Source organism: Gymnoscopelus microlampas, assembly GCF_963454915.1.
Source record: "Gymnoscopelus microlampas genome assembly, chromosome: 11".
In the NCBI taxonomy this organism is placed as follows: domain Eukaryota; kingdom Metazoa; phylum Chordata; class Actinopteri; order Myctophiformes; family Myctophidae; genus Gymnoscopelus; species Gymnoscopelus microlampas.
In genome coordinates this window covers 21,468,679-21,494,885 of record NC_139948.1, presented here as the reverse complement: position 1 = coordinate 21,494,885, position 26,207 = coordinate 21,468,679, and the positions used below count along the sequence as shown (strand labels likewise).

General features: G+C 41.9%; 1 protein-coding gene across 1 annotated transcript in view; it reads left to right on the top strand.

The window, feature by feature from the left end:
* Positions 1-26,207, top strand: part of LOC311055265 (ras-related protein Rab-26-like) — a gene marked incomplete at both ends in the record, with an annotated part of 85,134 nt that overhangs the window by 3,516 nt on the left and 55,411 nt on the right. The window contains one exon of the mRNA XM_084071390.1: positions 1,150-1,260. Within this exon, the coding sequence (XP_083927516.1) occupies positions 1,150-1,260 (111 nt within the window). The remainder of the gene's footprint in view (positions 1-1,149; positions 1,261-26,207) is intronic.

Sequence of the window (26,207 nt, the reverse complement as noted above, 5' to 3'; positions counted from 1 at the left end):
ACCGGCCCGGCGCACAACTAAGTGTAACTCAGGCTTTATTCCCCTGGTCGTGTTTGTATCTCAGCTAACCTCATAATAACAGTAATCATATCAGGTCTTTATCCACATGAACGATAGCATCCCTATTCAATCTGGACATGTCATAATAAGCAAACGTGCAGTACAGTAGGTGAACACTCGATTTGCAACAACCGATGGCTATTTTGGCCAAAGAGATTTGGTGTAGAAGGAAAAAAGGAGGGGACCAAATGGGTAACTTCATCACAGCATAAAATAAAATGCTCCCCAGCATCCCTATTCCCCATTCTGGGGGGGACGTTCGTCAGAAATTGCAGATCTACAAGCTCACAGTAGATCGGCTATTTATGGCGAAGAGATTTGGTGTAGAGTGAAAAAAGAACGTACCAAGTACAGCTGCAACTCGGGTCCGTTTTACGAAGTATCAAGGGTTTAAGTTGTTAAATACATGCAGTTATTCGTGTGATGCACGTGGCTCTGTGCAAATGCATTTATGCACCTCTACATCCATGTCTGCGCACACACACACACACACACACACACACACAACGAGCAGCAACTTCTCCTCGCTTCAACAACAACAACATATCAGGACTAATTCTGCTTTATGGTCCAAACGATCTAGTTTTAATGAGGTTATGATAACGAGATAGTGATATCAAAGCATTAAGCAAAAGACCAGATGCTTGATAAGGTCTTATTAACTTACATAGGCTGCACTTGTAGTAGAGTTTGTTTGTCTGTCAGTGTTGTTTTTATTTTCCACTTTGATTTGACACCTAACTACCTCAATCAACCACTGTGTACACAGTGAATCCCCACTGTTTATTTAACCCAGTGTTAAAATGGACCCAAATAATGGACCCGTAAGGGAGCTAAATGAACACAGATAGTCTAGTTAGGCTCAGTCAAGGACCCAAAAGTATATTTTTGAGAATTTGTGCATGTAGACTTGAGGTCTGATGTGTAATTTGTCGTACATGCCAAACATTTTGCAGGCTAATTTATAGGCTATTTTGTCAAAATGACATGATACATTTTGTCAACGACATTGACTCAACGTGACTGTACTATATGCTCTGCTGGCTGCTGTACCCAACTGATTTATTTTGTTTGTTCTTTGCGGTCCAGGTGATGCTGGTTGGAGACTCTGGCGTGGGAAAGACATGTCTCCTAGTGCGCTTCAAAGATGGAGCCTTCCTGGCTGGGAGCTTCATCTCCACTGTGGGCATTGACTTCAGGGTGAGTTTAAACAGGTGACACATACACTCAAGCGCGTGCGCACACACACACGCACACGCACGCACGCGCGTGCACGCACGCGTTTGCACATGCATTTGCAGGCTTTGCACTTTTAAGTGGGCCATAACTAAGTTCTAATGGGATTTTTGCGCAAACTTGTTCACTGTCCTAATGCCCCAAGGCTATGGGTATTTCATGTGTTAGAGGTCTCAGAAGATGGAATATTGATTTCTTAAATTAGTTCGACATGCTCTCGTTTTGGACGGCTCCCTTGCTGATAGCCATGGCTATCATGTGCCAGTTACTGATATCCCATGGGAAACTAGGATGTGTGTGTGTGTGTGTGTGTGTGTGTGTGTGTGTGTGTGTGTGTGTGTGTGTGTGTGTGTGTGTGTGTGTGTGTGTGTGTGTGTGTGTGTGTGTGTGTGTGTGTGTGTGTGTGTGTGATAGATGAATGAATAGGTAGTTTCATTACCTATTCAATATTCCTCGTAACACTGTGACTTTGGTGCAATATCGCAGTGGTTCTCAAACTGTGGGAATGATTAATGTGCAACATTGTTTTCTCACTCAACAGTAAACAAACCAACATACAGTATAAGTCTATACATGGTATCTGCACATTTCTAAAGTGACAATAAAAGTACTGTATTCGGGCACTCAATGAGAGTGCCCGAATTATTTCTGGCTATTTCTGGCCAGTACGATTTTTATTTTTTTAAAGGAAGCGAGATACAGCCTTTTTCAGTAATAAGTTAAACAAGGAGTGGATGGAGCTGCAAATCTTCCGATAATGATATCTTGGGTTAAAAAAAAAAAAAAAAAACTTTTAAAATTAGGAAAATATGTCCATTCCTGTGTAGACTTAATCAACAAACTATACAATAAAAATGATCAAACATTGGCCACATTTTCAAATATTACCTAAGAAAGAGGCAAAAATAGGCAGAAAAAAAGGCCTAATTTTCACATTATTTACCTGTGAAACTGAGTCAAACTAAATGTAATACCTCAACTCGTACAATTCCAAACTTGTCAGGTTCAAATATGATTATTTTGGGGGGTCGTGGCCTGAAAAGTTTGAGAACCCCTGCAATATCGTACAATACAAATTAGAACTATCTAAGCAATATGGGCCAGCCGGAGCATTTTCTGTATAATCAAACGCTGGGACGCGATAGCAAACATAAGGTTTACTGCCTAGTCTGCAGTTTTGTCATATTGACTTATTATTTAATTGCACTGTGGCGCTGCACTGTATGACATAACATATCACCCATAAGTTTCCCATCCTCCACTCCAGGATTTCTCGGCGAAATGCAATGTTTGAGCTTTATCTGACTGGTTCAAAAGAAGGTTATGGACATCCATTTTGCAGCTGGTGCAGGACAAAATAAGATACAACATGAAAGGAAAAAGTCTGCACAACACCTTGCTTCTCCAATACTTTTACTGCGCACGCACGCACGCACACGCACACACACACACACACACACACACACACACACACACCTTTAATTCTGCCTATGAGGGAGGATTCTGCCAATACTTTTCAATGTTTTTTTTTTGCGGAAATCCTCAAATAACAACAAACCGCTCCGTTCCCATTGAAAAGCATGGGCAGAATCCACCCGCATAGGCAGAATTAAAGTTCGGTGTGACTGCACCCTAACTGGGTTAATGAACAATACATAAAACGCACTCTTAATACATAGGATTTTGCAAGAGATGCTAATTTTCATCCTTTTCCCCTAAAAAAACAAGTAACATACAAACAGCGCATCAGAATGGGAAGAGTGAGGTGAGGGAAGATGGGTAGAGAAGGAGACAGGGATGGTAGGATGTTAGACAGGGGTGACAGAGGATGCAGGGAAGGAGACAGGGATGGCATGAGACAGCAGTGAGGGAGGATGGTAGGGAAGGAGACAGGATTGAAGGAGAGAGAGACATTGACATGAGGGTGAGTTTTATTGGAGCTTTATTAGGAGTCATTTTAGGTGATGGGGGAAAAACAAGGCAATGGGAAACTGAGCAGATTTCCACATCAAAGAAATAGTCATGTTTTCTTTCAGCTTTAAATTACAGCACCGAACAGATTGCATTTGATTACAAGTAAAACCACAGGTTCACTCATTCCACGGAGATGAAGGCTGGTCTGAGGCAGGGAAGGATTAACCCCCGCAAGGGCCCTGGGGCCGCCAATTTTTTAGGGCCCCCCCCTAAAAAAATGTGGGGGGAAAAAATGTTTTTCTGAAAATAAATATGTTTTTTTTTTTTTTTTTTTTGCAATTTTCTTTTTGGTGGGCTAGTGAAAGTTACAGGTATGGTGTTTATGATATGAAATCCTTAATCGTATTCCATCATATATGGAAGGTCCGCAGGAGCCCTTGTCAGGGCCTCAAACCCAGCGAGAATCACTGCTGTAAATACATAGGAGGGGCCCACACATTTGATATTTTATTATAGATACATTTAATTTTAGTAAATTGTCAATGGCCGCGCGGTCCAGTTCCATCGAAGGGCCCCTAAGAGCCCAGGGCCCTGGGGCCCCGGCGGCCCAATGGCTAATACAGCCCTGGTCTGAGGTCTGCCCTCTGTCGTAAAGGGAAATCCTCTTATCATACTGTACATGGCTTTCATTAAGGTTAACAATGCCATGACTGAGTCTTATTCCCCGGAGGTGGAACGCAGCAGGCATTAGCATGGTGCTTGACCGAGGAAGTGGGGTTCACTGTATGAAGGTCAGTGCAGACACACAGTGACTATTGGCTGGGGGGTGGATTAAAGAAAGAGTTGTCAGATAATTAGATCGCTGGTTCTCGATATTTATTCATGGGGTCCACAGTTAGGAACCAATTTGGACCCTTATACTGTAGGTCCGTAACTCCAAATTTGTAGTGTGCAAACATGTTTCCATTTGAACACTCTCAGGTATGTAACTCGAGTCTGTAACTCTGAACAAATGGACTCTTACAGGTCCCTTTGTACAGAGTTAAATGAACACAGGATTTGACAGTGTAGATTGGGCTCCCACCGTCCCAGAGATAAAACATTTTAATGCATTAGGTCCATGGCCTAATGCATATCAAACTACGGGTCCTTGAACTTAAAAACATTGAGAATATTCTGGTGTAGCTTTTCGCAAGTTCTGACTTGCCTGAATGAATAACAAGCCACTACAGCGTACTCTCTACACACAACTCTAATGGGGAAGAGAATGTCCATCAGTTTCCATGGTAATGTAGGTGCTAACGGAAGCAGGTGACCAGGGGGTCTGCTTAAAACATAATCGTTGCCGTCGGGCAGAAACCTTGTATCTCCATATTTCAACCTTTTTATGTTTTTCCTCGTCATACTACAGCAAAAAAATAGCCGTTCTACAAGCTCACAACGTGTCGCAATGTGACCCGTTGTGAGCTTGTAGATTGGGTATTTTTGCTGTATAAAAATAAATACATTGAAACTATAACTGAAAGTGGTCTGTGGGCTAAATTAGTTAACATAGCGTCACAATCATTTTAACCACTTAGCATTGGCTATTGAAAAATCTTGAAAATGTGTGCATATCTTTGAATATATACTGTATATTTTTAAAATTTGAACTCAAATCTTTGCTTCAGGGGGTCCCTGGCACAAAACATTTGCCAAATGTATATCAATTTAGGGGTCCTTGGCATAAAAAAAGGTTGAAAACCACTGCATTAGAACACAGCCCCCCCCCCCCCCCCCGCCCCAGTAACGTGACAGTAAAGTTTCTGGACATACAAGGTTTCTGCCGACAGCGACGATATCCTGTGATTGGCCAAGGAGCGGAGAATGCCTCTGTTGCCTGATTGCCTGCAGGCTCGTGAAGCACTCCACTCATAACAGATGGAGCCCTGAGTGATTTTCTGCCTCCATCAGAAGGGCATAAGCAGCAGTTGAATGGCAGAGGGTGGGCGTTAATGGCCACCGAGGCTTCTCTATGCTGCCATTGACATTTTTTTTAGCAAACGGCGTTGCGAGGGAAACAGGACCTGTGAGGATTTCTTTACCCTGTAGCTCAACACTTGATGCTTCTTCATGACGATGACGTCACATGTTTAAATTAAGCTTCCTCCAAACACATGGCATAAGATTTGGAGGCAGATACAGAATCACATCCATTCACATCCTAGAGTTTATTTAAGGCTCCGCAATTGTTGTGAGCTTATAGATCAGCTATTTTTGTCGCTAATGTTAAACCCTATATACTTAGTTGGCCGGGGCCAGGGGTCCATACTCTGTCCCTTCATTTTTTTCCCTCTACACCAAATCTCTTTGGCCAAAATAGCCGATCTACAAGATTGGCTGTTACAGAGCTTGTCACCAAATGTTCACCTACTTTTGCAGAATGTTCGGCAATTGTCTATTCTCCTTTATTGCCTGCATTTCCCTCAAAATGCCACATCTCTCTGACAACTCTAACCAGTCATTTTGCTCTCTTTTTACGGGGCTTCATTTGAAAGACTGTCTATTAAAAAAAAAACGCCCAGGGTAGGAGATAAACTCTTCTTAATTAATGAAAGTCATGGTACACTGCTGTGTCTTCATGGAGTAGAATGTCATGGGAAACAGAATGAACCCTGGAGAACTAGAAGAGCATTGATTCCCAACCTGTGGGCCAGGGCCCACTGGTGGGCCGTGAGGATATTACAAGTGGGCCCCCAAATAATTAGGAAAACACTAAGATTTGTGTGGTTATATAACATTAATTCATTAACAACTGAAAATCATGGTATTTTTCCTTTAAAACCTTGAAAAATGAACTTTCATTGTGACACTGATAAATAGGCCCTTCAAGTATACTAGTACCATATTGATCCAAGACAGAACACAATCGATTGATTGATAATGAAAATAAACATGCTCTGAAAATGCATTTCGGCCCACCCATCTGACCACTTGAACACGGCAGCTGACGACAGAGAATAAATTAAGCATAACTATCAGCTAGGAGAAGTCTGTAGAGGTAGTTTCCACTGTTAAACTAAGTCAAACAGAGTTATCTATGTTAACACAACATTAATTACCTAAGCAGCCTGGAGTGTCATATCGTCTTTAAAAACGCACCAATGTTCAGCCAAAATTAAACAGTACTGGGTTTATTTATCCGGTATTCACAAAGCCTATTTCTGTGAATACGTGCTAGTTTTCTTTTTTCGATTAATTCCAGAACTTGTCACAGATTATATCACTTTAAACAGACAACATTGAAGTAAAACATAATTGAGACATTTCTCTTATATTGTTATATTTGCATGATAGCTTCAGTGTGCAGTACATTTTTGCATAATTAGTCTTAGTAATACACTGATTTAGTCATTTATTTTTAAATGTTAAATCTATTCATGGTTAAGATTATCTTTCCACTCAAACAGAGAGCGTCTCCTTTCAAACCCCAATGGTTCTAATCAGCCCCCCGCCCACAGGAGTGGCCCAATTCTCTCACAACTTGCTACAAAAATCCCTCATGAAAAACTATATAATCTCCTACCTTTCATTTTCCACCTTCACATGTGTCTCCTTCTCTAATAATCAAAAAGTGCTACATATTTCATCTCGCAATCTACTTCCGGATGGTTCGTTTTGCACCTTCTCTTGCCACATCGGTCACGGGAAAGAAATAAGCACTGCCGTGGTCTATGGAAACGACGAGCCCAAAAGTGCACCCAAATAAGCCCACAAACAGTCAGACCTGGCAACGCAGCCTACGCCAATCATGCGTGAGAGATCTACAAGCTATGGGGCAGAGACGCCACCGTATCTTAGCAACAACTACAGCGCTCACTGTCATTGGTCGTGTCACGCTAAGAGCAGTCTCCAGACAATGGCATCTCAGAGAGCTTGCTGTAGTGTTTATACATCTATGGCTGTAACCATCACAGTCTAGCCTGGGTGCCAGCCTGCTTCGCTGCGTTCGGCGGACTTTTTTTCTCTCTCCAGACAGAAAAAAATATCCGCCGAACGTAGCGAAGCAGGCTGGCACCCAGGCTAATCACAGTCAGTCGCAGCGACGACGGACAGGGCGCTGTGATAGCTGCCATGTCGCTAACGCTAACGTGGTTGTCATGCCTGCAGCGGCTGTGCAATCACTTTGTCAACAATGCACGTTCGTGTGGTGAATGTCAATATTGCTGCTCAGTTAGTCCATTGTAGATGGTGTATGTTTGTGTGTGTGTGTCTTCTGGAGAACTATGTAGCTCCACAGCAACTACAGTAACTAACGTAATGGCAGGACCGCCCCGTGCTACGCATGTTAGGCTGCATTATGGTCATGTAGTAAATTCAGATAATTTCGCTCAGATTAGAGCAGTGCTTATCAACCCTTTCAGGCCGCCCCCCCCCCCCAAATAAACGTACTTGATCTGGGGACCCCCCCATTCTGTTTGACTCCGTTCCACAAGTAAATATTGTGAAAATAGCCGATCTACAAGTTCGAAACGCCTCACGTTGAGAGGCTTTGTAAGCTTGTAGATCGGCTATTTTCTACATGATTGCCTCTTTCTTAGATTATTTGACAATGTGCCCCATGTTTTTATAGTATAGTTTGTTGACTACTTTTGTTGCAGAAATGGTCATTTCCTTTACTTTCGTTTTTTTATTGTCTCCGCCAGGCCGAAAGGCATGGCGCAAGACTATGTTTCACCCCCTGTCCGTCCGTCTGTGATAGCTAATCTCTCACATCGTTGACTTGATCGCAGCGAAACTGTGCACACACACTCCCTGGATGCCAATTCAGAACCTCTGCCCTATTTCTTTCACATGGCCCTGTTACAGTGCCACCAGGAGGCCGCTTTTTGCTAAACACATTTTCTCACAGTACTCCTACATATTTTGCCCAAACATCACGCAAATCGGTACACAGTATCTCCACAGTCATTGAAAAAAAGGCTCTTTCAGATCTTTCATATTCCATCCTGATTGGCTAAAATGGCTTCCAAAGTCTGCAGGACTGCTCCGTTTGGACCAAAATGCCTCACATTATGAACACAGCATGCACTTTCCGTGCAACTTTGCACCCACATTCCCACTATGCCGAGGAAGAAATTCCACTTGAGATTTCTCTAAGCAGCCTCATGGTGGCGCTATAACAGCCCGATGTGGAGAGTCAGTGAGAGCTGGATAAACGAGGTAAAATGTGTCAAAAGGAGTCTGTACGGCTGTCGATACATGAACACATGACGTCGGTCGGAGAGGAGATATTGTGTCTTTTGGACAAACAGCAGCGTGGTGCTGATGTTTGTTGTGTGAAGCAGCTTAATGTCAGAGTGTTTGTGTTGGAGCGCCTCAGTGCGGCTGCAGAGTTCATGTGCAACCTCTTCCAGAGAGAGACAGAGACACTAGAAACTGGACATATGGACATTGATCTACACACTGCAGGTATATCTGCTACACACACAACATCAAACTAAACACTACAGGTATGATGCAGCGTTTGCATTCCAGCCAGCATGCCAGCGTAGTTCCCATATGGTTTCAAGGTGGGCTAAACCATATGGACCCCATGTCAGCAATGTCAGCGGCATCCACTTCAGTCCCAACTGCGATGCCCATGCAGGCTATAAGTAGCTTCTACCTGGCCCTTAGGTGGGCCCCAACTAGCCATGTTTATGTGGGACCAAGGCGGGTCCTAACTGGGTTTGCCCATGCAGGCTTTAACTGGGTTCTACCTGAGCCCTAGGTGTACCCTAACCAACCAGAGTGCAGTGCCCATCGCTCCAATTGTTGTGACGTCAGGGCTCTCAATACTGCACATTGGTGGAGGAGGAGGGGCCGCAGGGCGACCGCACACATCGCTGAACCACTGGTAGCCCACGGATGTTTCCTCTGGGGATTTACAATCTGCCCCTCTATGCCACATATCATCCGCACTACAGGGTCTTCACTGACCGAGCCACGGCCCCACTGGCCCTCATGACGCTACGCCACTTATATGAGTTGCCAAGTGGCCGCGGGCGCTACGTGGGCGTGGCCGCGGGCTAGACGCGAGCCCCCGCATAGCGGGGGCGAGCTTCTAGTTGGAACAAAAGGAACTCGCTGTTTGCTGCATATACTGTACTCATCAGGACCTGTTGAGTCCCCTATCCCCTTGAGAATTCTTACTGCAGTGTGATGAGTTCCCATTACCCCGTCACAGTTACTAGTACTAAACCTAACACTGATACTTTAACCGATCTACAAGCTACACAATGCATCGCGATGCAACACTTTGTGAGCTTGTAGATCGGCCATTTTCGGCATGCGACTTGTCGCATGCATGACTGTAATATACAGTACATTATAACACAGATCTTACAGTGTAGGATTACGCATCAGAATCTCTACAATAACCCGGCACTCTTTGCTGAACGGTAAAATAGCCTTACCAATCCATCACCCCTAATGTGACACCTTCAGAGCCCGTCCAGATGTTTTGAATTACATAGTCCATCAACGCTTCAACACATTTCAAGCACCCCATCTCAATATGCTGCATGCCTTACTGAATCTTGAAATTTCAGTGACCATTTGAAAACTTCCACAGCATAATTGCTCCCATCCATCATAGTTTGAGATTGATAAATGCTCCTGTCATTTAGCTTTTAAGCCTGTTATTTGGTATTTTAAACATATATCGTTTTTGTTATTTCCATAAGAGAAAGGGAAGAAGAAGAGGCGGGGCAAGGGGAAGAGGGGGAGAGAGATCAATACAAATAATCAAATTATCTACATATTTACACATTCATTTTACACATATTTACCATTCACAATGGTGAGGATAGCAGTCCTACAGTGTACTCCTATAGCTCCTAGATGTCACCATTGTGCCCCCCCCCCCCCGCCCTGAGTGACAGGCTTCCAGTGTGACCAGCGGTTTAATTCCAGTCACCCACGGGAGAGAATGAATAATTCCTGTTTGACTCGAGAAGCCAGATGTCAAAAGATTTCTGTGGCATTGGTAATCAGGTGGCTTGTCTGTTTCCGTTTAATACCTGAGGAGGGATGTCAAATGCTCTCATAAAGCTTTCATAATCTCTAAAAACAAAAAGGTTTTATATTTATCCTTATCCTGATTCAAAGGATAATGATAAATATAATCTTTGTGAATTATTGCCATGCCACCTTTTATGCATTAAGTGGAGAATGAACTCCCCACTGATGTCAGGACAGCAGAGTCACTGCCCATCTTTCGCCGCAGGCTGAAAACCCACCTCTTCAGGAAACACTATCCTTCCTCTTTGCCTGGCCTACTTGTTGCTAACTAGTTGTACAAGCTCTTGTTTTATTGTTTCATTGGATCTTGTTTATTCGATACACTTATTTGTTTTAGCTCTTGCTCATTTGATTTCCCTATTTGTCTCATCTGTTTAAGAAAGTAGGTAGCTGATATATTGCACTTTTATTTTAGTGCTAGGTATACTCTTAGTTGCTTGTTTTAGAAGATAATGCACTTAATACTTCTGGTGATTAGTAGTTTCGTTGCCTACCTATGTTGAATGCACGTATTGTAAGTCGCTTTGGATAAAAACGTCTGCTAAATGACTGTAATGTAATGTATGCATTTATAGTATATACCTTATGGTTGCCTGTGTTTGATGGTGACTCAATGTGGACCCTAACCCAGAAGATCCTAAACAGATGCTGACAGTAGAGCCACACACACACACTTGAGTATCGTCCCATCGATAAAGTGCGTGCCATTTTTTCTCAATCCACAGGCTGTGTAGACTACTACAGCCTCAAAACACTGTAACATACAGACAAGATGATGGGGAAAACGCTGAAAATTGAACTATGAACATTTTTTAACCCATTAAGACCTGGAACGCATCTGTGTCATTTTTTGATTTGACCACAAGCTCATAGCGCGGCACCGAGTGCCGCGCTACGAGCTTGTAGATCTGCTATTTTTGAAAAATCGAGAAAATGTGTGCAAATTCATATATTTATATTCTTTTAAAGCGAACATTTTTAACTCAAATCTTTGCTTCTGGGCCGTCCCTGGAACTAAATATTTTGAGATGGGGGTAGGCGGCCAAATACATATCATTTTGGGGGTCCTTGACATGGAAAAGATATAGAAACATACGTTTTTCAGAAAACTGTTGGAATTTAGATGACATTAGTAAGAATCGGCCTCAGGTCTTCACGGGTTAATAATAATAGTACATGTCGGAGGCAGTGGGTGAACGTGACACAACGTGAGGTCTCAGGGTCAGTATGTGGACGCCAGAGGTACCTGGCAAGTGTCAAAATATGAGTAGGGATATCTCGGATTTAGATGCATAATTACTACTGACTTCAGTAACTGTTCTCGCTCCAGCCTGCCTGGAAACAGCAATAACTCAATTCATATTGACATGTTTGCTGCACTATTGAATTTGTGCTCATGACCCGATCGATCACAGATCGCACACTAAAACTCCCCTGAAGTAATGTAAATACTGTACGATTACATCTTATATACCTATATATCTTATGGAGACTCTTTGTGTCTCCTACCGAAGCCGCTGTCGGTCATCACATTATTGGCTTAGGAATGGGACAAAAAACAAAAATAATCTGTGAATTCAAGGCTGGGGATGAGCATGGGATGAGTAATCGATAGGAAAAAAAGGCATCTTGGAGGTGAACTATCCCTTTAAGATTCCTACTAAATAATTAACACTGGCCTCTAGAGCTGATCTCCGAGGCTGATTGGCTCTGTACGTAAACCTATTTACGGAACCCTCAGTCAGCTCAGACACAACACAACAATGTCCCAACAAAATATTTTGAAATTGAAATTTCCCATAAAATCCTGTGTTAATGTATCCATTTGTAAGTGTACAAATGTATGCCCATACCTGGGTCTATTTGGTTAAATTTGTACACACAGGACTTTACAATGTGGACCAAAAACATCCCTGGAAAACCTGCTATTTTTGTCGTCCACATCCCTAACCGCTCACACCAACCACCTGAGGCTCGCTCACCAGATAGGTTGCACTTGATGTGCCTGTTTACGCTGTAAGGGCACAGAGGCCTTGGCCTGTCTTTACTTGTGCCGGTGGCGGTTTCACACCTCACTGAAGGTGAGGTGCTGAGGCGAGTACTAATAGCCGAGATGCCATTTTGGCTAACAGCGGGGCAGCTTCAGACATCAGAGAGTGGCTCAGCGGGGATGGCTGCAGACCGGAGGAGGTGCCGCTGGCATTGCTATTTTCTCCTTTTTAGCCCTGCTGCCGACGGGCCTCTAAGGATGGCTATCGGTTGTGTCCGTCCCCTTTAATAAAAACCCTCAGACTGTATACTTCGTTGTTCGGGGTCCTCCAGGGCTTTATACTTGGTCGGCTCCCCTTTTCCCTCAACACCAAATTTCCCATACACATACTGTTCCCTGCTATAACTCACTACCATCAATAACAGAAACAACGCACACCGTAGATTCACATCAGCCTTCAAATCAAGAGCAGGAAACTCACTGACTGAAAATAGAGCAACTCAATAGAACTTGAACTACATGTGTATACACAGCATGCAACAAGCAGCAGAGAAAGCAAGAAAGCAAGAAAGAAAGAGAAACATGAGGAATAGGCCAAATCTTTTTTGGCACCAAGCTAGTCATGAACCAATACAGCTACCCTGTCACATACTCACAACCTTCCAGAGCCAGAAACAGTCACAGAACATGTTTCATTAATTGCCACCCTGTTTCGGTCCCAAAATGACAGCAATAGTACAACAGCTTGAATCCCATTAGTATACGCACAACAAACAACGCAAGCAGCAGCAGCAGCAAAAAAAAAAAAAAAGGTTCCTACTTCCTACCTTGAGCCGTCTTCTACTTGACTTCATCAGTTGTGTAAGTTGTGATGGCCAGGGTCAAACTTTGGAACTCATGGATGGAGAGATAGAGCCCCCCTCTCTCTAGTTCATTCCCAGTTGGGCCCTCCAGCTGCGTCTCCAGTCAAACTCTCTGTTGATGTCTGGGGTCTTCACCTTGGCTCTGGTAGGCTCCTATGGTCCGGAGTAGATTGGGAGGGACACTATAGTCCAGGGATCTTCAACCTTTTCAGGCCAAGGACCCCCTAGCTGAGAGAGAGATGAAGCAGGGACCCCCTCTATATTATAAATTGTGTTTCAGATTAAACTTTTTTTTTGTTTACTTGGTCTGCTCTTTTTTCCCTCAACACCTATACCTCTTTGCCAAAAATAGCCGATCTACAAGCTCACGTTGTGAGCTTGTAGATCTGCTATTTTTGGCTAAGGTTCTCCTTAGAAAAAGGGATGCTAGGGTTCAAGTGGTTAAGGTAAAAAAAAAAGAAATTATATCACACAAAGATTTGGCAGACCCCCTGTAGTAACTCTGAGGACCCCCTAGGGGTCCCGGACCCCCTGTTGAAGACCCCTGCTATAGCCTAAGCCTTGAGTGTCTGGCTGTCTGAATGAATGAAATGTAAGATCAAGAGTCACATACATAATATAATGCACCCTGTCACAACAATTCACTATTCAATATCAGCCACAACACAACATACACAGCCTAGTACGTACACATACAACACTGTATTCCTGAGCCAGGTACAGTCAATGAACATGATTCATTGCTAGCCAGAATGGGGCTATATTGGATAATTGACAGTTTTATAGTTAGTTTTATATTGGATAGTTGATATTCAACCAAAGAGCTACTTAAGGCCATCAACAAAGTACTCAACTTTATTTGTAATTTGTAATTTCAATTGCTTCTAAACCAAATGAGGTATTGGCGCTCGACACAATTGTGCAGAGGGATCAAAATAAATGAAAAGTATAATAGTAAACATGTTTCTCTTCCCTACAAATATATTGATTTATTTTGTCCCTACTATCTGGTGGCATTTTGTGTCAGCATTACTAACTATGACACACAGCTCACTTCACAGCACACAACAGTGCTTTATCCTGACTATGCTTTTTGTTTTACCAAGTAATATAATAATAGTAATTGCATTGACAACTTAATGCTAAGCAGCTAGCTGTAGGTAGCTAAGCTAACTCACCTGGAGAACTCAGTTGGAAAGCAAAGTTTGTCATGACTGTCACACATGTGATGAGGCAGTTTTCACTGACAACTCCACTCAGCTTCCATGAGGTGGAATGTTGCCTTGTTGTTTGTTGTTTAACTCTCTCTTTTAGCCTACTTCTAAACATACTGGAGCTTGAGTCAAACACCTGTCTGTCTGTCTGTCTGTCTGTCTGTTTGCAGCAGCCTGCTTAGGGAGTGTCCAACAATAGCCTTCACAGAGTGCCTAGCTTCTAGGGAGTATCTGACAATGACACATTCTTATTCTATATTGATCTTTTGGATGTTGCCCCAGATTTTAAGCAAGCACAGTTTAGATGAATACATAACTAAGAGAAACAAAGAGAATACAGTCAATGTGAAATGAGAGACATTTTTTAAGCCATCACACTATTGTAGTGTGTGTTATTGGCAAGTCAAACAGTAGGTCTGCTATTACCTTATATTATTTTGAGTTAGCTGTAACTTTGTTTCAACAGGATATATGCTTACTTGATAAAACATTTTTTAGCTTGCATGCTTACTGTACCTTTGAATGGAATGACTTATCTTTGTGGATCTCCTCTCCACTGGCCCTTCCCTAACATTTTAGTTTATTTTTTATTTGTTGACAACATTGACAATATATTTAGTCATAGTTTTAGTCATCATAGTTTAGATCTTTTGTGAAAAAAGGTAGTCAAAGATTTTTCGTTATAGTTTTAGCCAAGACACAAATAGCAAGACATTTTAATCAGACTTTCCACATTGGCATGCATGCACTGTCTACATTTATATCAGTGGTCTTTAGTGGCATCAGTGACAGTTTTTTTTTTGTATATTCTTATTTCATTTGTAGTAGATTCCATATACCATATTCCATATACATATCCATATACACAAAATAAGAAAATAAGCTCTCAAGCTTGTTTTGTTTTAGGCCATCATTTTGATAGATATAGGCCTAGTACAAATATACGTGCATGCATGCATGGATAAAGGCGCTACAGTATATCCATGCGCCATTTATTACCAGCATGCAATGCGGGTCTACAAAGAGACTCAGCACAAGTCATTTCTCAACAAATTCTCGCCATGTTTTCGTTCATTGGCTGTCCTTTAAGCCAATGGGGATGCTTTCCCATACTCTGAACGGGCGGTCTCGTCCTCCCAAGCTATGGTACTAGACACGCCTCTCGCCTCTAAGGCTACTACACACGCCTGCCGTCGGTTCAAATCACCGTGACACAGAGTAATAATATATAGGACAAAATTTAAGTAAAGTACTTGAGTAAATGTACTTAGTACATCTCTGCATACGCGCTGCGTAGCATCCGTTCTGCATGCTGGTTTACATGACTGAGTCATGTCTTGTTTTAATATAAATGCCTCCAGCCTACAGTCACTGTCTGCGCCAAAGCTGACCTTCACCACATAACCTCCCTGGTCAAGCCCCATGGGCTGTCTGCTATGTTCCACCTCCAGGGAGTAAGACTCAGTCACAGCATTATGAAACAAATAACAAACGCCTGGGTACCGAGGCTAGAGCATTATTAACCTTGATCAAAGCCATGTATGCTAGGAGGCTTTCCCTTTACAATAGAGGGCAGATCAGCCTTCATCTCCACTCCATGGAATGGGATCCGTGTTTGGCCTTCCTTTTAACCTTACAAAGCCATGTCTCCTTAACCTTTCACAGAATGCCCATTTATCCACCATGTTAGAAGAAACAACGGTTGCTAAAACCTTTGCTATGCATTGATGTAAACAAGTCGAAGTGGAACTTTGAAGTTGGTCAAACGGCCAAGGTTCCAAGAAGTAGACAAAAGTATATTGCAGTTTTCGGTATATTTTTCCCCCCCCCAAAAGACCAACACCAATAGTCCTGTGCAGTATTTACAGTGCACAAATTATTTTATAATAAATAGGATATCAAAAATAAGGCTTGAAAATAATCTCACAGATTATTTTCTGACAAAATCTCAGCCAATCAGGAGAGAGTACCCATTTATCAGCTTCATTTTGATAGTGATCCAGTTACAATTTTGTCTGCTCATTTCTTAGTGTCATCACTTCCAATGTCATTGTTTAATCTGTATCCTGACTGAGTTCTCTATCCTGATTGGATAAAATTGGTATCCTGACCTGAAAATGCATTTTCTGTTTATTAAAGAGGTGGAGAGACAAGGAGACTCCTGTTACTGAACAAACACTCTATAGCAATGAGTACTATCAGAATATAGAGCTATTTAACACTTATTTTAACCAAAGAAAATCACTCACCCTACCTTTCATTTATTAGTTTCAAATCTAGAAAAGCTTAAAACCCATAAATAGTCCTTGTGATCTTCAACAATGCATCAAGATGTACAGATGATTTTAAGGAAACATTCAATACAGAACTCTAAGACACTTCCAAGCCGGCTTGATGTTAACTGGAAGCAGCTGTGTAGTTTGTCTGCATGCATATCCCTGTTATTGTCAATAGGGCACAGGTTGCCCTGTGACAGGAATAGTATGCTTTTCCCATGTTTTACCTAATATATCACTGCACAGAAATTAAGACAATTCCTTTTGAAATCACTGTAGTTACCAATGCAGGAAAGAGTAATATACAAACGTTCTGTGCAAGGCCTCTATACATGTGTATCTAAGTGATACCGCAGCACCTGAGGCTATCACTGTCCAGGTATCCTTCATTGGCTAGAGTGAATAACTGCACAAAACTGCATGAAGCATGTTGTTAGCCACGCAGAAGCCATCCTTGGTGCAAGTGTGTTTGTGTGCGTGTGTGTGCGCGCGCGCATGTGTGTGTGTGTGTGTGTGTGTGTGTGTGTGCAACGAGCTTGCAACGAGAATTGGTGTAAAGAGCTATGGCAGAGAACGTCTCATTAACTGAACTACAGATAGGAAGGAGCAGCTGTCTGTTCTGGTCTCATAATTAGGGTTGGAGACTGTCCAGTTGGTGTAGGGAAAACACTTACTTACACGCACACACATACGCATACGTACGCCATGCACCATGCACACATGCACATGCACACGCACACGCACACGCACACGCACACGCACACGCACACGCACACGCACACACACACACACACACACACACACGTGTGTGCATGCAGAAACACACACATGCTTGCTATACTTCCTCAACATTATAATGAGGAGTTTGGGGTGTATTGGGTGCATTACACCAGGAATTGATAGGAAGCTATGTATAGAATCAGGTGACAATGTTTCTGTCCGCATCCAATCTGCTGTGACTTGCTTAGTTATGGAGAAGGTCTTCACACCTCCAGAACACCTGGAGATGTGTCATTGTTCTAGTTATCAACACCTGCATTTTCAGAGTATGCTCATTTTGATGATCAATCAATCGATTGTGTTCCTGCTTGGATCAATGGAACTAACGTAGAACACTATATTTATTGGTATAACTAAGAAAACTAATTTGTCAAGGTTTTAAAGAAAGAATACCATGACTTTTTTTACATTATTATTTTAATATTAACGTTAAAATCTTAACGTTTTTCCAATTAGTTAGGGCCCTTAATCATTGGATAAAAAGAGTGTGTGGTGTGTAAAAAAAAAGGAGACCAAAACAAGATTAAATGTACAAACGGTGCTATTTTGTTGTTTGTTGTTGCTGGTAGGACAACTTGGCATTGCACAACTTGAGCACCATCTGCAGGGTTTGTTATTGTTGTCATCTGCAAGTTAATTCACTATGGCTATAAGAAACGTTTTTTTCTTTCTTTTTTTCAATAAAAATGATGACGGCATGTTAGGCAACGAGGCACAGACAAGGCTAGATGAGAACATTTATCTTGAATATTGGCACATGGCTGCATCCAATAGTGTTGCTGTGTTATGTGATTGTGAGCCCAGGTGGAATTATAAGCATTGCTAACTATTCAGCCTCTCATGGAATAATGCATTAATTGTTTGTTTTTGTGTAATTTGATATTGGTTGGTGTGTGGTTGGCAAAAAGTCTGTATGTATAAAATCGAGTGATGAATAACATCAAAAACAAAACGGTTAGATTTCGGTTGGCATGCCAATGCTGATTGGATCCTATTTATGAGCAGAGGGGGAGAAAGCAGACAAGATGAGGATCGCGACAGGCACGACGCTCATCAACATCAAGGCTCTCGTTTCTCCTTAATACATTTTTATTCCTGCTCCTGAAAATTAAGATAACCACAGTCATTTGAACTCAGTCACTCAACACTCATTTGGTTTATTTTGATTTCATGTTGTGAAAGCCAGCCCACTCACCTGACAGGAACGTTTAGGTAGAGTGGCACAGTCTCTCACATCTTATAATGATTTGATTCTGAAATAACTTGAAAATGCAAACATTTCTGGGCTGGGCTAAGATGTCTCAAGATTCCAACAACACCCCTGCCGTTAATCAGAGAACTACAGGTAGGGACATTGCTTGTTACTGGCTCTGGTTTTAAGCAAAGCACAAGCACACACACAAACAAACGGCGGGAGCAGATAATGATGGACAGCAGGAACAGGGAATGGAATGATTAAGCACGAGGGGTAGAGTCACCAGTGGTGTGAAGCAGGATAATGATTGACAGCAGAGCTGCAGAAAGGAAGGTCGACTATGGCCCTCCTGCTGAGAGAGAGAAAAAGAAAGACAAGAAAGGACGGCGGTTCTCAACGTCGGGACTGGGGACCACCAGGGGCCTCAAAAATGTACCCGTGATCCATTTGGTTCCATTTGTACACTCCACAGAGTTAAATGAACACAACAGGATTTTATGGTGTAGATTGAGGTCCCAGAGATAAAACATGTACTGTAATAAACTGGGGATCCGCGTGGCCTGATGCATATTTAAACTGGGCGTCCTTGACATGAGAAAAAGGTGGAGAATCACGTTGCACAAGAAGAATTTTGTGTTTTGTTTTGTCTCTTCCTACAATATAGTTGGGAGAGGCTCTTTAACCCTTTAAGACCGGGAACGCATCTGTGTCATTTTTTTTATTTCTTTGGCTAGCAGATATACAAGATATACAAGCTCAGATATACAAGCTCATAGCGTGGCACTCGGTGCCACGTTATGAGCTTGTATATCTGCTATTTTTGAATAGCCAAAGTATAGCCCTACTGTATGTGGGTTTCCTTTCTCACCTGCACTTTCAGTATTTCTGTCTTTTTTGTAATTGTTACCTTATGTTCAGTTTTTATTGTGCAAATAAATACAACAAAACAAAGCGTGCAACTAAGTATAATTCAGGCCTTAGATTCCATCTTGATTAAAAGTGTGCAGGTGTGAAGAGTTCAATTTCTCACTGTGTTTTAAGTAAGTAATTAAAGGAGTTGTTTACCCATTGGAACACAAATCGCTTGCCTCCCCCAGTCCCTCATGCAAGATGTTATTGATGGAGTGACTCATGCCACAAAGTGGATGTTAGTCAGTGTATAAACCAGTGCTACTCATTCAAGTAGCCTGCTCCTGCACGCACAAAAGCGAGCTTCACCTCACCTTGAGCTCCAGGTATTCACAAATGCGATCAATGCTGGGATAGTGGTTTAAATAGAGATGAGCGAGAAGAAAGCATCTTTTGATACATTTGATTATCTCAACTTCAACTCTGTTGTCGCATCACAGGTTTACTGGTTTATAAAACGTGGGAGGAATTCTTTGTCGCACACGCTCCCATCAATTGCAGTTTTCAACGGTGGTGTAAAGTAACTAAGTACATTTACTCAAGAACTGTTCTCAAGTACAATTTTGAGGCATTTTTTACTTTACTGGAGTATTTCCAATGTTCTGTACTTTTACTTCTACTCTACATCTCAGAGGCAAATATTGTACTTTTTACTCCACTACAATTATTTGAAAACTTTAGTTACTAGTTACTTTGTAGATTTGGATTACTATCACAAAACATACTTACTCATTTCAGCCCTATATATACATTTTGGCCATTTGAAAATAGCCGATCTACAAGCTCACAATGCGTTGCATGGCGACGCATTGTGAACTTGTAGATCTGCTATTTTCATAAGATTTTTATACATTTTAAACATTTGAAAGCTTGCGAAATGGGACATTCTGCATAATGAGAACTTTCTACTTTTGGTACTTTAAGTGCATTTTGATACTAATACTTTTGTACTTTTACTCAAGTAAGTTTTGGTTACCGGACTTTTACTTCTAACAGAGTATTTCTGTATTGCAGTATTGATACTTTTAAAGTAAAAAAAAAAATAGAATACTTTTTCCACCACTGGCGGCCCAAACTCTAGATGTGCTTTGCGATCAGACTGATGAAAGGAGCATGGTAGGATTTTGGGTAATACATTGAACTCAAACTAAAAGACCAGGTGAAATTGCTGAGTCATTGATGAACGTCTTGTATCCGGCTATGAGGACCAGACTGAATGTCACGTCGTAACAAAAAGTAATGAAAAATAATAATAAATAAATAAAACGACAAAGACAGTTGAATCATCTTTCTTTTTAGCGTCTATTGTTAACTATGTCCCATTATGTCCTATTCACTAAAAGTATGAAAACCCTGGTAATTCTTCGCCCGTAATTTGACAGTGGTTGTGCCTAGAAAATATTGGATGGGCCCTGAACCATTGTTTGGCGGTATTCATGTCTGTTTAATTGAGTCTGTCTGTCTTGTCTGTCTTGTCTGTCTGTCTGTCTGTCTGTCTGTCTGTCTGTCTGTCTGTACGTGCGTAGTGTGGAGCAAAGAACCAAAAGATATGAAAAACTGACAAGCAGCAGCTCCAGCATGTGGGCGAATGATAAGACTCCATCAGAAAACAGAACAGACTGTGTGACTACAAGCTGATTAATCTGAAAACGTCCACTACCCCTTTGATGCCTGTTCTTTTGCCCATCATTGTGCCTGTCATTGACAGTCATTGCCGGTGTCACAGAGACTCGCGTACGCATCGTTTAGTCAGACGAGGGGCCTTACGCGCAGATCTTTGACACCACAGCTCTCAGCCATTGCTGTTGTAGGCCATTGGTTCTCAAAGTGGGGTCCGGGGACCCCCAGGGGTCCTTGGGGGGGACCCCTGAACTCAAATCTTTGCTTCTGGGGGTCTCTGGCACAACATGTATTCAGGTGGGGGTCCGCGGCCAAATACATATCAATTTGGGTGTCCTTTGGCACGAAAATGTTTGAGAACCACTGCTGTAGGCAGCAGAAAGCACCATAGCTGATGACTGACTCTCATCTTACCATTATTTGCTCTCCTGCGTGCCTGTCTCCCTGCCTCTCTGAGTGTGTGCAATTAAAATGCCAAGCATAAACACTCCAGTGAGCAACAGTAATGTTTTTTCCCTGAAAGTGAAATGAATTGGATTAAGATGAGGTAGAGGCTTTCAAACCATGGTATTGGATGGAGTCCCTTTATCTCGAGGCCACATTGCCAGATTTGCATTGGCATCGACTGCTCTGTTTTACCGTATTAGGCTAATTGAGAATGTTTTAGGCTATTTATGGAGGAAAACTAAAACCGAAAAACTGAAGGCGCAGAACAAACACACCCCAAACTTGAAGTAGTCGAATTAAGTGGTGTAAGTTTACAGACGTAAAGGCTTCCACAAAGGAAAATGGCAATTAACGGAATTAATGGAATGAACAATATCAAACACAGTACACCTCTTGTGCAAGTAAGAGACATCGCTTAGCAGAAGATATCAAACATGTCCAAATGCTATCAAAATATGTCCAAATGAAATATGTGAGAATGGAGTTCAGTCATATTTATACAGTATACTGTGCATAAAGTGATGGTGTCAGTTGAATTACAATTGGGTGCACTCAAAGTCATACTCTATCTATCTATCTCTCTCTCTCTTTGTTGTCGGGCAGAAACCTTGTATCTCATTCTCCACATTTCAACTTTGTTCGTTTTTTGGTAAATGAACGCTCCACTTCATCATAGGAGAGCGTCACGCACAAGTAGTGGAAAATAGCCGATCTACAAGCCGATAGCATTGTGACGGTTGTGAGCTTGTTTTGCATGGGCATTGGCTCATGCTGTATTTTTTTTAAGTCATCTCTGAGGCAGTAAGTTGTTGAGCCTTTTTCACCACGTGTGTGGTGTGTGCGGCCCAGGTACGGTCCTTGAGGAACTTGAAGTCACAGACCCTCTCTCCACTGTGACGCTGTCGATATTGATGCAGGCGCGCGCGCTCTCTTCTCTGCTTTCAGTCAACAATCATGACTGGAATTAATTTGGTCGTTTTGATGCTGGGTGCAATGTTGTTGTCATGGCACCATTGTGCAGTGGTGTAAAAGTAACTAAGTACATGTACTCAAGTACTGTACTTAAGTACAGTTTTGAGGTACTTACTTTACTTTACTTTACTGGAGTATTTCCAATTTGCAATACTTTTACTTCTACTCCACTACATCTCAGAGGCAAATATTGTACTTTTACTCAATCTCAAACTACAATTATTTGAAAACTGTAGTTACTAGTTACTTTGTAGATTTTGATTATTATTACAAAACCACTTAAGCCCTATTTAAACTTTGGCGATTTGAAAATAGCCGATCTACAAGCTCTCAACGCATGTCGAAGCAACGCGTTGTGAGCTTGTAGATCTGCTATTTTCAAAGGAGTTTTATACATTTTATATTTTACTTTTGGTACTTTAAGTACATTTTGATACTAATACTTTTAACTCAAATTTTGAATTCCGGACTTTTACTTGTAACAGAGTATTTCTACATTGCAGTATTGGCACTTTTACTTAAGTACTTTTTTCCACCACTGCCATTTTGTCAGTGATCTGACCTCGTCCCTAGGCCTTCTCGTCATTGTTGAAGATGAGGCCCGTCCGTCAGCATACAGTAGTTGATGATGACGTTGGAGCTGTGCATAGACATGGAGTCGAGCTGTGGTTGGCAAATGGGGGGGGGGGGTATGAAACAAATGGACACGTACGCGCAGCTCCAAGAGTGTACACATGGAAATTAAGTGTTGTGTACACTCTTGACGATTTAAACAGTGTAGATTGTTAGGGTCCCAGAGATGTAAAACATTGTTTACTAATCATATCAATAATATGGCATATCAAACTGAGGGTCCTTGAAATAAAAACGTTTGAGAATCACTGGTTGAGTGTAGGAGTGAGCTCAGCACCCGTGTTGAGGGTCAGTGAATCTGATGCCCAGTCTCACCACCTGGCGACGGCCTGACAGGAAGTCCAATGCAGACTCAGATCTCTGAGCGTTGTGCCAAGCTTGGCAGGAATGATTGTGTAGAAACAGTGTTCCCCAAACACTGGGTCGGGACCCATTTTTGGGTCGCCGGCCCATGTTTATGGGTTGTGTATCTTTGTGTCTCTGCGGTACAGTGTCTGTGTGCTTGTGCATGTCTGTGTTTATTCATTGACCATACTGGTGAATACTTTGCGTAATCTAGTTTTGCATTGATATCAAGAGTCACTTGAGACTTCATGTTTGGAAATGATTTTAATCAGAACATTAAGTTACTCTGCCACTAGCAGTGGCTGACAAAATACAAACATCTTCTATCACAATTTTAAAAGAAAACATTGAAATGTTATCAATTAAAATCAGCATGTATGTTTTAACTTTTTCTTATGTTGTATTTAATTGTGTTGGATATTTGACCATGTGTTATTATGTTTTTACTGCTGCGCAACCAATTGCCCCATTAGAGAGGCAAATTGCATAGGGCAGCTGACATCAGTATTTGAACACAGTGAGCAGGAAATGCCAACGGTCTCGGTATGGTCAGAGGTGAACAAAGGTCAAATAAAAGGAAACGGTGTCTACCTTGTGGTTTCCTAGTTGTCTCTGTATCAGCTACGGATTCAGAGCAAAGCCTTTGATTTATTTTAAAAGCCAAGCCATAAAAAAAAGTGAAACTAATCTGGAGTTTATATATCAAATACAAAGCTGTATTCCCCCATAACGTTCTGCTGGTTTAAGAATTAATATTTTAGATGTTGTGTCGGCTTCCTAGCCAGCAAAATTGCGGAGGGGTGATTCAACATACCCCATCAGAGACCTAACGCCTGCCTCACATCAGCATTGCCTCGCTGTGGTAGAAACATAAGTGTGTCCCATGTTAGAACCAAAATATGTCTGGAACGAATTGATGTGCATCCCGTCTGAGGACTACTGATGGTCGCTTTGAAGAAGGATTAAGCCATTAAGACCCAGAAAGCGTAATTTTATAGATTTCTTTGGGCTATTAAAAAAAATAGCAGATATACAAGCTCATAGTGCGGCACCGAGTGCCGTGCTATGAGCTTATATATTTGCTTTTTTTTTTTATCTTGAAAATGTGTGCAAATCTTTGAATATATATATGTATTTTTTTTTAAAGAATGTTTTTAACTCAAATCTAATCTTTGCTTCTGTGGATTCTACAAATGTCTTCTAAATCCTGAACATTTTTTTTTTTAAACTTATGTTGATATTATCAGTGGTTCTTTTTTCATGTCAAACCCTCAACATGATATGTATTTGGCCGCGGACCCCCATCTGAAAATATGTTGTTCCAGGGACCTCCGCAGAAGAAAAGATTTGAGTTACGAAAATGTTTGTTAAAATATATATATTATATATATATATTCAAACTAAGATTTGCACACATTTTCACGTTTTTTTTTCTTTCGAATAGCCAAAGAAATCTAAAAATGACACAGATGCGTTCCCGTTCTTAATGGATTAAAGGATTGTTTTGCGCGTTTCATCATCAACGCGTACGCGCTCACTGATGATGAAACTGCAAGCAGGGGGAGTACCGGTAGCAAGAGGCCTAAGGATCATCATGCACTCACACACACATGCATGCTAGTCATGTACGTACTTGTTTACATAACTATTTAATTAGATGGTAAGCCAAAATGTGTGTGTGTGTGTGTGTGTGTGTGTGTGTGTGTGTGTGTGTGTGTGTGTGTGTGTGTGTGTGTGTGTGTGTGTGTGTGTGTGTGTGTGTGTGTGTGTGTGTGTGTGTGTACACATGTATTGCTATACACTTTATGATGGTTAAATGTCCCCACAAGCAGTGTTTGGGTTAGAGTTACACCTGATTTGTACTTGGTTCCATGCCGGTGTGTTGTGCACCGAACCAAGGCCGATGCGACAAGCTGCGAGTTTGTAGATCGACTGTTGTCGACCTAAATGTTAGAAATGGCACAACATGGCATGAAATATCGACGTCCTCACAAGTATAATAATACAAACGGGTGTGAGTGTGTGTGAGTGTGTGTGTGTGTGTGTGTGTGTGTGTGTGTGTGTGTGTGTGTGTGTGTGTGTGTGTGTGTGTGTGTGTGTGTGTGTGTGTGTGTGTGTGTGTGTGCGTGTGCGTGCTGGGCTCACCTCAGCTTGGGGCTGCATTTGTAGTTAATGAAATGCAGCCCTGCCACCTGCTGCCATAATGTCAGGAGGATGTAGGGAAGCCGACCCCGAGGAGAGAAGCATGAATATTTAACCACAGAGAGAATCAGTCGGGGGGGGGGGGACTATGGGAACAGGTGAGCATGGCAAGTGGAGGACAGAGCCACGCGGTGGGGAGAGAGCTGTTTACCACAGAGGAATAGAGATAGAGAGAGGGAGGGAGACAGAGAGAGAGAGAGAGTGGAGCTGAGCGATATGACTTCAAATTAGGGATGTCGTGTTAACAATTAATCTATAATCGATCAACTTCCGTTAAGAATTTAGTCGATTTTGAAGTTATGGATAACTTTTTGGGCTAGTGAAAGTTGCAGGTATGGTGTGTGTGATATGAAATGCGAGTTTACCATAATCACAGTAATCCTTAATCATACTCCATCATATTCAAGGGCTTTTGGAGAGAAATGAGACAGACTCCGTAGAGCACTTCAGAGGGGAGGCGTGTGTGTCTGTGACCAGCTGATGCTCGTTGACGCTCGTTAATGTTAT